Raw genomic sequence first — 16283 nt, 5'->3', positions numbered from 1 at the left:
CCCCAAATGAAACGGCGTGAGTGTTCTTTTTGGGGGGGAAAACAAAAACCGCCGGTGTGGCGTCCGGACAAGATGCTAGCAACGACTTGTTAAAACATGTCGGTTATGACGATTTCGCGTCGCATGACTGTCGTGTCGACAAAAAAATCTGAATAAGCCGTACATTCTGAACTCCGATGGCGACGATAAGTCCGAAGAATAAGGTTATTTCGATCATGCCATTGTCGCCATCTACACCATGAAACTGTCGAAGAAATTTGTCATCTCGCTGGCGTGGGGCGGTATCGCTGTCGCAGGGCTGGCCAAAATCCTTGACAACAGCCCGGCTTTTGAATCGGATTCGGTACGCGCGTCGGAATTCATGTGGTCCGACGAAGTGGCCGATTCGGCGGGATCAGCGGCCGTCCACGGCGAGCCGTTGCCACCGGCGACCGAATCAATCGGAGCCGCCAGTCGGATTTCAGCGGTCGACCCGACGGTTTACCCACCGTCGAGTTCCGTGCCGGATCAGAAAAACGGTCGTATTCCGGCTGCTGATTCGCCGCATTTTGTTGATTCCTTCAATGGCGTCGTGACCGAACCTCAACCGGCACCGGCTGAACCGGCCGGTGACCCGGCCGGTGAACTGGACGGTTTCCATTTCCAGGATGACATCGGTTTCCACCGGCCGGTCGAACCACAACGCCTGAAAACGGTTCGGTCGCCCGGCGACCATTTGATCGTGGACATTGCCGATTTTTCACCGGAAGAACATTCAATGGCGGCCGCCCCACCAATTGCCGACGCCACTGGAAAGCCTGACGCCGGATCGGTCGACCGCCGGACTGAACAGTCCGCGATTCCATCCGAACCCGATTTCATTGCGTCGACGGACGAAATTTCCGCACCGGTTGGACCGTCAACCGAAGCGACGGTGTTACCATCGGGTGTCCTGCCCGATGCGGTGGCCAACCAGGTAATTTCGCGGCTGACTTATGGCCAATCGCTTGCATCGCGCGGTTCGACATACAGCGCGCACCATGAATTTGTCCGGGCGCTGTCGATGATCGCTCAGGTTTGGGATTCCCAAACCGGCAGCGCTGTTTATTCGCAATCGCTCAAGCAGGGCTTGTTGGCTTTAACGGAATCGCAAAATTTCGAAGTCAATGACGCCAACGCCGCCGCTGGTATTGACGTGAAACGTGTCGTCACCGGCCATGCTTCCAAGGTGATTCCGCCGGAGTCGGCAGCTGAAATGTCCGCTTCCCTGGCGATGCAGCAGTATTTGCGTTACAGCGCTCACCATCTGGCCATCGCGTGCGGAAATTCAAGGCTGGCGGCGGAAGTCGTTTTTCAATTGGGAAAATTGCGACTCGCTGTTTACCAGGACCGACCGGATTCCCGATCGATTGACCGGTTGCACGCAACCGTTTTATTCCGGGCCACGTACACCGTTGATCCGGGTCATTTTCGAGCGGCCAACGAATTGGCGGTCCAGTTGGCAACGAGCGGCGAATTGGATCTGGCCAGGAACTTGCTCGTCACCAGTTTGAAATTGTCGCCCTCACCCGCCGCCTGGAAAAATCTTTCGTCGGTACACAATCGACTCGCCCGACAGGCAACGGCCAACCATCAACATTCGAGCGCCGAAAACCACCAACGACTGGCTCAACTGGCATTACATGAAACGCGGTTGCTGCTGCCGCAACCCAACCTGGAACCGGGTCAGTTGCCAGTTTCAGCTGACTCGATGCCGATATCAAGGATCGCTCGAAACATCCAGTGGATGCAACCCACCGCATTCAATTCGCTGCCCGACGATGAACCACTGATCGCCGCGTCGCGTCCCGCTTTGGGAAAGCCGGTTGCTTCGCCGGCAAATCAGCCGTCTGACACCCGTTCACCACCGACACAAGGTCGCACTTCGCTCCAGCGGCAAGCCCGACAAGGCGTCATGGATCGTATCCGGCGAGTATTCCGTTAACGTTTCCCGCTCATCACAAAGACCGCATTCCAAACCGTACGTTTCGATCATGATCAGCCCTGCCAAAAGCAACCGTTTTCCGTTCCTGAAGCTGTTCCCTGTTGTTTGTCTGGCGTTACCGGCGTTGATCCTGCTGGCGACCCGATGGACATCGAATCCACAGCCCGATGGAAAATCTGGCCGTTCCGGATCGGCCGCTGGAAACGCCTGGATGAACAGCAAAACGATGGACAGCGAAAACAGCGCTGCGAGTTTCATTCATGGTTCGCCGTTGGTAAATCAACGCATTGACGGCGTTGTCCGGATCGGCGATATCCCGGTGAACCCGGGTGGACCTCATTCAATCGAACAAGCCGGCTTCAACGCACCGAACCGACCCTTGACACCGGGCCCCCGGGGAAACGCCGGCGCCGTTGGCAACGCCGGAAACGCCGGGTTTCTGAAAACGAAGGTTTTTGGGCATCGCCACACGCAGTGCAAGATGAAAATGCGTCGGCGGTTTTGCCAGAAGCCCGGTATTACCAGGGAATCGACCGGCACTCACCGCCGTCGTATGACGGTCTGTCAGGGCGGCACGGCGAACCTCGCTGGCAGAACTCTCACGCGATTCCGTTCGAACGGTTTGGTTTTGGCGAATACATCGGACCTCACCGGACACCTCATGTTTCCGAATATCGAATCCGGGTCGGCGATCAGTTGGAATTCGTCTACATTGTCACCCGCGATTCGAACGGCCAGGAATACCGACTGGGGGTTGGTGACACGATCGCGGTTTCATCAACGGTCCATGAAAATTTGAATCAGCCGTTGTTGGTAATTTTGCCCGACGGCAGCGTTTCACTTCCTCAAATTGGCCGGATCATGGCCGCACGGAAAACGATCCGCCAGTTGGAAAATGAAATCAACCAGGGCTATGTTGAAGCCGGCGTACGGCGACCGCAAGTTGTCGTCCAGGGCATCCAGGCGAATACGCGGTTGCAGGATCTGGTCGATGCCGTCGATGCCCGTGCCGGCGTTGGGGGCCGGTCGCGACAAGCGGTCGTTTCGCCCGACGGTACCGTTCAATTGCCGCTTCTGCACAGCGTTCCGGCGGTTGGATTGACGCTGAAAGAACTCGCCCGGGAAGTCAATTCGCGATACGGCGAACATGTCACGGGCATTCAAATCACGCCGGTGTTGCTCGAACGCGCCCCGCGGGTCGCGTACGTTTTGGGCGAGGTCGTTCAGCCAGGAATCATCGAATTGAACGGGCCCACGACCGTGATGCAGGCAATTGCCCAGGCCGAAGGGTGGAACCCCGGTGGAAACATTCGCCAGGTGATCGTGTTCCGCCGTGATCAGAACTGGAACTTGATGGCGACCAAATTGGATCTGGCGGGTGCATTACACGGGCGGCGGCCTTACCCATCCGACGAAATCTGGTTGCGCGACGGTGATGTTGTGCTGTTGCCGAAAACCCCCGTTCAACGGTGGGCCGATTTTATCGACTTGTATTTCACTCGCACGATTTACGCAGTATTTCCCAATCAGGGTTTTAACCTGAATTTCACCAACGATTCGCTGTTGTAGCCACCGCCTGGCCAGGTGGTCAATGATCGTGTCCTGCCAGGCGCCGCCGGGCCATCGCCACATATTTTTCATTGCAATCGATGCCGCAATATCGCCGGCCAAGCCGCTGCGCCAGAATCGCGGTCGTGCCGCTGCCAAGAAACGGGTCGAGAACGATCCCGGCCGGTGGGCAATTGGCACGGATACAGATTTCAACCAGTTGTTCGGGAAATACGGCAAAATGAGTTTCCCGGTTTTTGGATAACGGTATCGACCAGACGGTTCGTTTGTTGCGGCCGCGCGGGTGAAACGCCTGATCCCAGCGACCGCGATGCAAATTTGCGTTTCCCTTGTTTTTGCCTTGCTCGGGCGTCCGGCCCGTTTTACCAAAATGTTTCCGTCCACCTTTCATCCGGCTGTGTTTTGTGAACGTGACATGCGGTTCACGAATCGCATCGGCATCGTAATGGTAAACGGTCGATTTGGTAAAAAAGAACACGTACTCGTGATCGGTTGTCGGGCGATTCTTCACCGGCGAAGGCATCGCATTGGGTTTGTGCCAGATTACATCGCTGCGCAAAAGCCACCCGGCATCGATTAGCGACAACGCAAATCGCCACGGCGCGCCTTGCAAACCGCTGTTTACATATTTGTCGCCCAACACGACCCAGACGCCACCGCTCGGCCGGAGAATCCGGTGCAATTCCGCGAACACGTCGGCCAGGTTTTTCACGTAATCATCAACCGTTTTTTCGGTGCCCAGCTGCCGGTCGTCACCATAATCGCGCTGGCGAAAATAGGGCGGGCTGGTGATGACGCAATCGATGCATTGGTCGGGGAACCGGGACAGCGTTGTTGCGGCATCGCCATGAATCACCTGATCGGCATATTCGAATGTCATCCCCGCGGCTGGCTCCCGGTTTTCTTTCTGCACCGCCCGTTGCCCGAATCATCCGACCGGGCCGTCACCGAGCCCGTCGGGTTACATCCGGTCGGCCACATCGATACCCAACAGTGACAAACCCGTCTTGATTGTACGGGCCGTCAATTCGCACAACAATAACCGGCTTTGCCGCAAATTTCCTGTCGATGAAAGAACCGGGCATGAGTTAAAAAACGACGCGTGAGCGTTGGCCAGTTCGTAAAGATATTGAGCCAGCAGGTTCGGTTTGAAATCCACCAGAGTTTCATCGATCGCTTCGCCAAACTGACAGATTTTCAAGGCCAGGTGTCGTTCATCGTTGTGTTCAAACGTGAATGATTCCAGCGTGCCGGTGAGATTTTCCGGCCCGATCCCACCGCGACGGTAAATGCCTTGCACCCGCGCGTAACAATACTGTAGATATGTTGCGGTGTTACCTTTCAAATTGACCATTTTGTCATAACTGAATTTGTAATCCGACGTCCGGTTTTGCGACAAGTCGGCGTATTTCAAGGCGCCAATACCAACCATTTCGGCGACTTGGGTTCGCGCCACATCGTCCAGTTGAGGCCCGTCAGGGTTCTGGTCGTCCAATGCGTTCACGACCTGCCTGGCCCGGTTGACGGCTTCATCAAGCAGCCCTTGTAACCCGACCGTTTCTCCTGATCGTGTTTGAAACGGTTTGCCATCGTTGCCAAGAATCGTGCCGAACGAAATGTGCCGCAGATCGATCTGGTCAAAACCCCATTTTCGGGCGACGGCAAAAAGTTTCGAAAAGTGTTCGTGTTGACGATGATCGACGACGTACAAAATGGCATCGGGCCGCCATTGTTCGTGCCGGTATTGGATCGTCGCCAGGTCCGTGGTTGAATACAAAAATGCACCGTCTTTTTTCTGGACGATCATCGGCGTGTCAAAGGCATCAAGAAAAACACAGATCGCCCCGTCGCTTGGCCGGGCGACCTGTTTCGCCGTCAATTGCTTCACCACACCCGATAATCGATCGTGGTAATAACTTTCGCCCAGTTCATGATCGAATTCGACATGCAATCGCTGGTAAACGGTTTGTATTTCACGGCGACAGGCGGGCAAAAATTCATTCCACAGCTTTAAATTTTCGACATCACCGGCGTGCAACCGCGCGGTTTCCGCCAGCACCTGGTCACCGATGTCGCGATGTTTTCCGAACCGTTCCATTTTTTCAGGCGACGCCTGGACGGCAGCGATTTTGGCCCGCATGGTGGCAACGGTTTGTTCGATTTCCGCCAGTCGTTCTGACGCCCGAGCGGTTTCGCGGCGCCATTTCTTTGCCGCCGCCTTGTCGTCGGGCCGGGCTTGCCGGTCAAGTTGTTTGAATTCGTCCGCCGCAGCGTCGAGTTCCTGTTCGGCATCCGGCAGTCGTTTGACCGTCGCATGAAAATCGGTGATTTCACGAACCAGTCGATACAGCCGTAACAATTCGGCGATCGGATCGTGTCGGTACGCCTGGTCGTCGGCAAAATGTTTGTAGCCGTAAATAATCATGCCAAACTGGGTTCCCCAATCGCCCAGATGGTTGTCGGTAATCACGCGGTGGCCGACAAACCGCAATATCCGGGCCAATGCGTCACCGATTACCGTGCTGCGGATATGTCCGACGTGCATGGGTTTGGCCACATTGGGCGAACTGAAATCGATGACATACGTCGCCTGCCGCCGGTTCCGGTTGACATCAAGTTTTTCATCGTTCAAAACGGCCGACAGTTTTTGTTTGAGCCATTTGTCATCAATGACAATGTTGATAAATCCTGGTCCGGCGATTTCAGCATCGCTGCAAAAATCATCGATCGACGCCGCCGCCAGCAGATCCTCAGCAACATCGCGGGCTGGTTTCGCCAGTCGGTTTCCAAGCGACATCGCCATATTGACCTGGTAGTCACCGAAACGGGAATCTTGCGCCGGCCGGATCATTTCCAGGAACGGTTGCGGGTCCTGGTCGGTCAATTTTTCAACAGCCGCGCGAAAGCGCGCTTTAAGCTCGTTTAATGCATTCATGTCGGCGTTGGCCGGTACGAGGTTGGCAGACGGGACCCAAAATGCCCGTTTTGGTTGTCTTTATCGGGACATCGGCGAATTTGTCAATCCGGCAACGATTTTTGGCGACAGCGGTTTGCCGCCGCCAGACCCGTTTGGGTCGTTATTTTCCGCAGCCTGGTGATAAAAAAGTACCGGGCAGCGGCTGATCACGAAAGCTCGTATAATTTCTTCGATTGGCTCGCTTGAAATATCGTGATTGATTCGCGTGAATTGGAACTGTGATGGCGCTGTGGGTTTTAAGAGCGTTTTTTATTGCGACTGCTGCGGGTGCCGGAGTTTCGTTGATGTGGAACTCGACGTTCCGAATGTTCAACGCCTGGTGGACGGTGCCGTTGGCCGTGTCGTGTGCCACCTTGGTGATATTGACCGACATGGCGTTTCGCCGGAAGCGAATTGAATTGATTTCCAGTGTTTACTTTGGGACGATCGTCGGCGTTTTTCTGACATTTGTGGTTTCTTTGGTGTTCCGGCCTTTTTTTGAAGGCTATGCCGATGAAGCGGGCCGGGAATTGCAATCGTTGTTGTCCATGTTTCTGGGAATCGGACTGGTGTACGTCTGTATCAGCCTGTTGTGGCAGACGCAGGGTGATTTTCGCTTCATCATTCCTTATGTTGAATTCAACCGGGAGTTGAAGGGCACCCGTCCACTGGTGCTCGACACGAGCGTGATTATTGACGGCCGGATCGTCGATTTGCTCAACACGAACGTTCTGGACAACCCGTTGGTGGTTCCTCGTTTTGTGTTGGCGGAATTGCAAGCGATCGCGGACAGCTCCGACCGAAACCGACGGGAACGAGGTCGGCGCGGCCTGGACGTGATGAACCAGATAAAATCGATCGATGCAATCGATTTGAGAATTTTCGATCAACAGTTGCCCGAAAGCAACGATTTGCCGGTCGACGCCAAACTGCTGGCCCTGGCCAGGGAACTGAACGCCAAAATCGTGACTGGTGATTTCAACTTGAACCAGGTCGCCCTGGTTCAAAACATCCCGGTCATCAATCTGAATCAAATCGCCGGCGCCCTCAAGCCGATTTTTTTTCACGGCGAGGAAACGGCCGTCCATTTGGTCAAGCCGGGCGAAAACGCCGGCCAGGCGCTGGCTTACACGCAAGACGGCACGATGATTGTCGTCGATGACGGACGCGATCATATCGGCAAAGAAGTCATCATTTGCATCACCAGCATTTTGCAAAAACCGTCCGGCCGCATGGTGTTCGGAAAATTCGTCAGAACGAAAGAGCCGGATTCGCCCAGCCGTGCCGGTACCAGATAAACCGTTCTTGACAATTTCTGAACATCAAAACCGGTTCGCCAGTTCAGGGCGGTTTATCGGGGCCTGAACCTGTCCAAACGGCTGACCAACACACCCAACGCACTGACCACAACACAGATCCAAGCCGGGGTGTCACCGATTTGCCGGTACCAGCTGAACCGGTGATCGGGTTCAACGCATACCAACAAATTCTGTGTCGCCCGGCGTGGGCCGACGGCGATCAAACGTCCGTTGCCGTCGATATGCGCTGAAAACCCGGTGTTCGCCGCGACCACCGTTGGCTTCCGCAATTCGACGCTGCGAAACACGTTGCACGCCAGGTGCAGATCAAGACAGTTCGACCCGAAAAACCAGCCATCATCGGTCAGGTTGGCGATCACATCGGGTTCCTTGCCCGATCGGGCAAGGTCGTTCAATTGTCGCCGGATCAAATGAGGCACGGTCGATTCAAAACAGATGTTGGGCATGATTGTCAGTTCCGCCCCGTCGCGTTGACCGCCGATGCGCATCGCTACCGGTGCATCGCCAGGGGTCATCGGACCCGAGGGTGAGAACCGGTAAAGCACCGGAAACCACTGGCCAAAAGGTATGTATTCTCCAAACATCACCCGGTGCATTTTTTGATAACGGCTGACAATGTTTCCCCGAGAATCAAACAAAACGGCGGATCCGTACTGCAACTGATTGACCGGATCGATTTCGTGGGCACCGGTCAACATCGGTATCAACGACCGCCTGGCCCCACCCACCAAATCAGGTGATGTCGATTGAATCGCATGCAACTGTTTGGGCAGCCGGGCGTTCATTTCCCGAAATGCGTCGACGATTTGCCGTTGTTGCCGATTCAGTTGGCGATTCGGATCGTCATCGACCCGTAATATCGGCCACGGAAATTTTGACTCGGGCCAGACGATCAAATCCACCTGGTGTTCCGGTTGAACCACCGCCAATGTCAGTTCACGATATTGTTCGTATTGTCGGCGGTAGTGTTCGTTTCTTTCGGGTTCTGTTTTCGGAAATACCGTATCGATCGACCCCTGGACGATCGCGATTTTCAGCCCTTTTGTGGATCCTCCCGGTGCTTTTTCGAACAGCCGCATCTGGCCGTAAACGATGACAAACGTTGCCGTGGCCGCGGCGACCAGGCCATATCCGGCCGAACATCGGATATTTCGCCGGTGCATCACGATTCGCACTCCGGCGGTGGTGAACATGACCATCAAAAAACTGGTTCCGTACCCACCGGCCAGGTCAGCCGTTTGAATCAACCACAACTGGCGAAACAGCGCATGGGGCAACATGGCCATCCCAAACCCGGTAATGACATGGGCGCGCAGACATTCCGCCGCCACCCAGGCGACGGGACAGGCCACCGTAGCAGGAACGTTGAACCGGTGAACCAGCGCCCGGGCGAAACCGACAAACAGTGGCACATAAAACGCGAAATAAGCGGCGGCAACCGGCCAGCCAACCCATCCGAACCAGTGCGGCAGCGTAATAAAATAAAGCATGGCCGCCCAATAGACGAAACCGGCCAACCACAGCTTCAAATACAATGGCCCGGGCGATGATTTTAACACCAGCAATATCCACGGAGCCGGGGCGATCAACGCCAGCGGCCACCAGCCAACCGGATCGAACGACGCCCACAACAACACCGAACCGGCCAGAGCGATCCACAACGAATGGCAACCACGTCCGTTGGCCAGGCCATCTTTTGTGTTGGTCACCGCCGTTTTCGATGATGGTTTTGCGCGGGATTCCAGGGGCACGTCATTTTCCGCCATCGAAAATTTTTGCGTCATCATTGAATCGAAGGCTTCTTATGAAGCCGCAAGTGGCGCGGTGGCCAAAAAGTTTTCAAGTAACTGTGGCCCGGATTCGGTCAGAAAACTTTCCGGGTGAAACTGAACGCCGTAGGTTGGAAACTTGCAGTGTTCAATCGCCATGATTTCACTGGTTCCGTCGTCGTTAAGCGCCCATGCGGTCATGCGATAATCCGCGTGTAACGTCGCCGGTTGAATCGCCAGCGAATGGTATCGCGTGGCGATCATCGGATTCGGCAACGAACGGAAAATGCCTTGTCCGTTGTGCCGGATTTCATCCGTCTTGCCGTGATACAGTTCGCTGGCGCGGACAATGTCCGCGGCGCCGGCCGAACCAATTGCCTGGTGGCCCAGACAGACACCCAGGACCGGAGTTTTTCCGGTAAATCGCTTGACACATTCGATCGAAATTCCCGCCTGGTCGGGCGCACACGGACCCGGCGAAATAATCACGTGGGTCGGTTTCGTCGACAGCGCCTGGTCGATTGTGATTTCATCGTTGCGATGAACGTGGACATCCGCTTCCGGATCGATTTCACCGATGCGATGCACCAGGTTGTACGTAAACGAATCGTAATTGTCGATTAACAAAATCATAAGTGGTGGGCCAGGTGGCTGTTGGTCAAGGTGTTCGGGGATCAATCGTCGCTGATTTCCGGCGTGGCCGGCGGTGGCGCCCGGTCAAACAAATATAACAATGTCGGCAGAATCACCAGATTCCCATATAAAGAACCCAGCATCGTCGCGCCAACAAGCGTACCGAAATAGCGGGTTGGAATAAATTCGCTCGACACCAGCGACGAAAAACCGGTCACCAAAGCGATGGTTGCAAAAATCAGTATCGGTCCGATTTGTTGTTGAGTTTCGGCAACGGCCTGGTTGGGTGAGCAACCCGCTTTCCGCGCCGATGAATACGACCACAAATAATGGATCGAACTGTCGATCGACAACCCCAATGATACCGCTGTGATCATGGCGCTGCCCATGTTGACCCGGATTCCCAGCCAGCCCGTTGCGCCCAATACGACCGCAGCGGGAAACAAATTGGGCACAAGCGCGATCGCCGCCAGGCGAAAACTGCGAAAAGCGACGGACATCACCAGAAAAATTGCGCCGATCGCCGTTACCAGAGTCCGATACTGGTCCTGCAACACGCCATGCACCAGTTTTGATAACAACACAAAAAAACCGGTTACTTCGGCCGGCCGTGATGTCGTCGGGCTTTGGGATGAATCGTCGCCCGGTAGCCGCGCGGTTGCTCGTCCGGCCGGAATCGGTGGAAACTTTCTGTCGGCCAATTGTTTGATCTGGTCAAGCAGTTCGTGTTTTTCGCGGTTGCTTTGTTGTTGTCGGGTCCGCAGCATCAAACGAAAATATCGATGCCCCTGGTCCAGTTCCCGGGCCACCATCGTATCGTACAGTTCGGGCATCAACCGCTCGATCACCGCCAACCGCACCGCCAGAGGAATCAGGCGGATGATCGGCACCCGCGACGAAGCTTCGTCGATATCCGCCAAGCTGACAACGCTGGTTAACGTCGCCGATTCCTGTTTGGAACCGCGAATCGCCCGCAATTCGTTTTCCAGTTCCATCACCCGGTTCAAATAATTCTGGTTCAGTTTTTTCGGTGCCGGAATGACCAGGTCAATCAGCCCGGCACCGCCAAGCCGGGTTTCAACGAATTGATAACTGTTGACGATCGGTGTGTCCGCCTGGAAATTTTTTATGAAGTCGGATTCGACTTTCAAGAACAGATTTCCCAGAGCAATCGATCCGCCAACGAGCAAGGTCAGCGCAGCGGTGCGCAACGGCCAACGTTCAATGGCCGACGAACTGCCAGCCAGTGCGCTCGCCAGATGGCGTTGCCCCCATACCAGTTTGGGGTCGGCATCCAGGCGGCCGAGCAAGCCCAACGGAACCGCGACCAGCCACAAACTGATCACCACCAGCAACGAACCGGTCGCCATCATGAAACCAAAATCGCGGACCGGCACCACATGAGCTGCCATCAACGCCGCAAATCCGGCCGCATCGGTGGTCACCGACCAAATGACCGGCCACCATAACCAGCCGATGGAATGGATCATGGCGTCGGGTGGTGAAATTCCGCGGGCTCGCGCCTGACCGAACCGGACAATCACGTGCGTGCTGGTCGCCACCGCGATGACCATGATGATCGCCGTCGACATGCTGCTGACCAGGCTCATTTGATAACCGCACAGCCACAATGCCGACCGGGTCAGCCACACCGTCAACTGAGTCACGCCAAGTGGCACCACCACCCAGCGCAGCGATCGGAAAAAAAAGACGATCACCAATGACATCAACACCGCACAATGGATCCCCAGGCGTTTTCCGTCGCGTTCGACGTATCGATATCCATCGACTTCCATTACCGGTTCGCCGGTCAAATGGCCATGCGGTTTTTTTTGGATAATCCAACGCACCGAATCGACCAGGTCCCGTCGTTGTGGCGGTCGGTTCCCGCTCGCCGCACCGCGATCGGCCGGATCAGGCGGGTCATCGGATTGCAGGATGCAAATCACCGTTGCCACGGTTCCATCGGGCGCTGTGAGTAAAGCCTTGAAACATCGTTCGAAAATGCCGGGCCAGCGCGTTTTCCGGATCGACGATCGCCCGGTGGTTATCCGATGGCTGGTCCGTCAGCAACGACTGAATTTTTTTTGGGTCCCGCAACGTTCGCCACTGGGCCGGGTTTCGGGCCATCCGGCTGATCCGTTGAAGCTGTGCCAGGGCCGCATTCAGATCGGCCAGCGAGAACACCTGGCGGATTCCGTTGACTGAACGAATCTCGTCGGCCACCCGTTTGATCCGGCGATACCCGATCCGTCGGGGGCCAGCAAATCGCGGTCTTCATAGGCGGCGATGATGATCTGATTACCGCCAAAATTTTTTTTCAGTCGTTGGTACGGTTCGAGAACCTCGCTCCCGGGCGCGAACATGCGTTCGATTGACCGGTCAAATTCGATGTACCGTGACAACCACCAGCTGGTGCCACCGAGCAACACCAACGCAACAAGCAAGCCCTTACGGTGCCGTACCAGTTGAAAACTGATCCAGGCGGATATTTGATCGGTTTTTTCCGTCGGATGTTCCATGAACCACCAACGTGTTTAAACGTCCAGGTTTTTGACGTCCAACGCATGTTGTTCGATGAATTCACGGCGAGGTTCGACTTTGTCGCCCATCAGTACCCGGAACATTTCGTCGGCCGCACCGGCGTCTTCCATGTTGACCTTGATCAAGGTGCGATTTTCCGGATCGAGGGTTGTTTCACGAAGCTCTTCGGCGTTCATTTCACCGAGACCTTTGAACCGGGCCACGGTCAGCCCTTTTTCGCCCGCACTGCGAATCGCCCCTGGCAACCCTCGTAAATCACCAAGTGGAATTTCGTTTTCGCCTCGTTTGACAACGAACCGGGGTTGCTCAAGTCCGGTTCGTTCCTGTGCCAGCAACGCGTCGATGGTCATCCCGAATTCGGACAAATCCTTGAGCCCCGAATTGATGGTGCGAACCTCGTGAAATTCGGTCATGTAGATCCGATTCCGATCCGCGAAACGGTCCGCCAGTTCGCCCGAAGCCTGGCCATTGGTTGATTCGGGGTCTGCCGCAAGGTCACCTGGTGCAGGGTGGGTCGATGGACGGTCCGATTCGGGATCGTGGCCGTTTTCAAGTTGCCAGGTTTCGATAAACGCTTTCATCGTGTCACGCGATGAAAACCAGTGTTCCTGTCCGTCGACTTCAGCCCGGTACATCGGCAATTTGTTGGATTGCGAATCGATCCGTTGAGCATGGGTTCGCAAATTAACGCCCCGTCGTTCCAACGCGACAATGGAATCTTCCATCGTCGCGAGTGTCCGGCACAATTTTCGCATTGAATCACCGGCAATGTTCTGTCCGGTTTCTGTTTGCAACGTTGAATCTTCAAGTCCCCGCTCGAGCAACTGGTTACGCATTTCCTCTTCGCTTTGAACATAAACCACCTGATTGCGGTTCTTGACACGAAACAGCGGCGGTTGTGCGACGTAGACGTGGCCGTTTTCAATCAACCGGTGCATTTGTCGATAAAAGAAACAAAGCAACAACGTGCGGATATGAGAGCCGTCCACGTCGGCATCGGTCATGATGATGATCTTGTTATAACGCAACTTGCTCAAGTCCTGATCGGGACCGGTTCCGACGTTGATCGCGCCGATCATTGACTGGACTTCTTCATTGGCCAGGACCTTGTCTTCCCGGGCTTTGTAGGCGTTGATAATTTTTCCTCGCAGCGGCAAAATCGCCTGGAATTCCTTCAATCGGCCGCCTTCGGCGCTGCCGCCGGCCGAATCGCCTTCGACCAGATACAATTCGCACTTGTCGACTTCCTTGCTCAAACAATCCCGCAATTTGCCAGGCAATCCGCCGCCGCCAAGAACACTTTTACGATCGCGGAGTAATTTTTTTGCATTGCGGGCCGCTTCACGGGCTTCGGCTGCCAGAATTCCCTTGCGTACCAGCCGTTTGGCGATTTGCGGATTTTCTTCGAGATAAATTTTCAAGTGATCGCTGACCACTGAATTGACAATCGTTTTCAATTCCGGATTGTTTAATTTGACCTTGGTTTGCGATTCAAATTTAGGTTCAGCGATTCTTACCGAAATAATCGCCGTCAGTCCTTCGCGGAAATCTTCACCGCTGGGAACGACGTCCTTGAACATTTTTTCCTTTTTACCGTAATTGTTCAAACACCGTCGCAAGGCATCACGGAATCCATCGAGATGCGTTCCGCCGGATATCGTATTGATATTATTGACGTAACAATGAATATTTTCAGTGTACTCTTCGGCATATTGAAATGCTGCTTCGACCACACTGCCATCGATTTCGCCGTCGATGTAAATGACGTCTTTGTGTAACGCATCGCTTGTCCGGTTCAAATACTCGACAAACTGAACGATGCCCTGTTCGAACTGGAATTTTTCAGTCTTGTCGTTCCGGCTGTCGGTAAAAACGATCTTGACACCGCGATTGAGAAACGCCAGTTCCTGCAATCGCTTGTGCAGCACGTCAAATTCAAACTTGTGAGTTCCGAACATCTCCGGGTCGGGTTTGAATGTTGTTTTGGTACCCGTCTGCCGGCTCCTGCCAATTTCGCTGACCGGACCGCCCGGTTTGCCCCGTTCATATTCCTGTTGATAAATCAATCCATCCCGCTGAACCTGAACTTCACACCATTGTGAAAGGAAATTAACCGCCTTGACACCAATACCGTGTAAACCCCCGGATGTTTTATAGGCATCCTTGTCAAATTTTCCGCCATATTTCAGCATGGTCATCACCCCTTCGAGTGAACTTTTGCCGATACTGGGGTCCATTCCAACCGGTATGCCCCGTCCGTCGTCTTCAACGGTACATGAACCATCTGAATTGATCGTGACATGGACAACCGACGCATGTCCCGCCATGACTTCGTCGATCGAATTATCGACAACTTCGGACACCAGATGGTGCAAACCACGGGTCCCCGTGTCGCCGATGTACATGCCCGATCGCTCGCGTACATGTTCCAAATCGGTCATGTACCGCATCTGGTCGGTACCGTATTCCCCTTCGACTTTGTCAACTTCGCGCATCGACGCCGACGGGTTGGCGGCGGCTTCGCCGGTCGCTGACGATTGGATTTCCTGATCGGACATATCTGGCTGGTCTGTCATTTGTTTCTTCAGTTGATGGTTCCAACGCGAAAACGAATGTTGGAAATGATTGATTGGGTCGAGTGTTGATTTAATTTTTGTACGATCAAATGTTTTTTTATCTGCAAATCCATGTGCAAGGCGCTGTCGGATACGATAACTTCAAGAGTTTGTCGGCTTATTTTTCCCAACCTGGTTCTGGCCGCCGTTTCCGGTCCCACGATTTCAACCCATGTTTCCTGTAATTGATGGGCCGTTTGCCGGCCGGCAACCGCCCGTCGGGTCATCACTCGGGCAATGATGGAAGCCGCCTTTTTTGGCTTTCCAAAATATCGCCGACGATCTCCAATTATTTTGGCTGTCTGTTCAATCTGTTTTTGTTCGTCGGGTTGTCGGTGCGATCGTTTTTCCTGTCGGTCAAACTGAAATCGTTTCTGTCCGCCTGCCATCGTACCAGCTTTTCATTTCTTTCGCGCTCGTCAATTCCGGGACAACGGCATGATCACATAACCATAATCATCGTTGGTCCGGCAATACGCCGCCTGGTGGTTATCTTTCAATTCCAATGTGAACGTGTCTTCCGGATTGAGCACCTTCAGGAAATCCGAAACAAACCGCGAATCAAGTGTAATCCCCATATCGTCGCCTTCAAACGCGACCGGCATTTCAATTCGCGAATGCCCGACTTCCGCTGTCCGGCTGCTCAATATCAACGAACCCTTGGTAAATTCAAAATCGATGCCCCGACTTTCTTCACTGGACATGATCGCCGCCTGCCTGATTTTCGAATGCACCATGCCAACGGGCAGCTCGATTTGACAGGCATCTTGTCGTTGAGGAATGACATCTTGCCATTTCGGGTACCGGCCTTCAACAAGTCGGGTCATGAATGACAGACCTTCCTTTTGGACGACCAGTTCGTTTTGTCGGTTCGCCAACTGGATTTCACCGTCATCACTCGATAACACTTTTTCC

At 54.4% G+C, this 16283-nt stretch overlaps 5 protein-coding genes across 5 annotated transcripts; 1 reads left to right on the top strand and 4 right to left on the bottom strand.

Annotated features, from left to right (window-relative positions):
* Positions 1 to 4493: 4493 nt before the first annotated feature.
* LOC144898112 (arginine--tRNA ligase-like) lies at positions 4494 to 6467 on the bottom strand. Its single transcript, XM_078788989.1, has one exon. It carries the CDS (start codon positions 6465 to 6467, stop codon positions 4494 to 4496), a length of 1974 nt encoding a protein of 657 aa, XP_078645115.1.
* A 413-nt stretch (positions 6468 to 6880) lies between these two features.
* LOC144898111 (putative PIN and TRAM-domain containing protein Lmo0234) lies at positions 6881 to 7786 on the top strand. The gene has a single exon (XM_078788988.1). The coding sequence runs from the start codon at positions 6881 to 6883 to the stop codon at positions 7784 to 7786; it is 906 nt and encodes a 301-aa protein (XP_078645114.1).
* Positions 7787 to 7839: 53 nt separating this feature from the next.
* LOC144898110 (apolipoprotein N-acyltransferase-like) lies at positions 7840 to 9573 on the bottom strand. The gene has a single exon (XM_078788987.1). It carries the CDS (start codon positions 9571 to 9573, stop codon positions 7840 to 7842), a length of 1734 nt encoding a protein of 577 aa, XP_078645113.1.
* A 36-nt stretch (positions 9574 to 9609) lies between these two features.
* On the bottom strand, positions 9610 to 10209 carry LOC144898109 (aminodeoxychorismate/anthranilate synthase component 2-like). The gene has a single exon (XM_078788986.1). It carries the CDS (start codon positions 10207 to 10209, stop codon positions 9610 to 9612), a length of 600 nt encoding a protein of 199 aa, XP_078645112.1.
* A 2537-nt stretch (positions 10210 to 12746) lies between these two features.
* Positions 12747 to 15248, bottom strand: LOC144898108 (DNA gyrase subunit B-like). Its single transcript, XM_078788985.1, has one exon. The coding sequence runs from the start codon at positions 15246 to 15248 to the stop codon at positions 12747 to 12749; it is 2502 nt and encodes an 833-aa protein (XP_078645111.1).
* Positions 15249 to 16283: the final 1035 nt, after the last annotated feature.

The sequence above is a fragment of the Doryrhamphus excisus genome, unplaced genomic scaffold, assembly GCF_037039965.1.
Source record: "Doryrhamphus excisus strain RoL-2023G ecotype Guam unplaced genomic scaffold, RoL_Dexc_Guam_v1.1 HiC_scaffold_97, whole genome shotgun sequence".
In the NCBI taxonomy this organism is placed as follows: Eukaryota; Metazoa; Chordata; class Actinopteri; order Syngnathiformes; family Syngnathidae; genus Doryrhamphus; species Doryrhamphus excisus.
The sequence above is the reverse complement of the archived record's forward strand: the minus strand, read 5'-3'. Positions and strand labels throughout refer to the sequence as shown.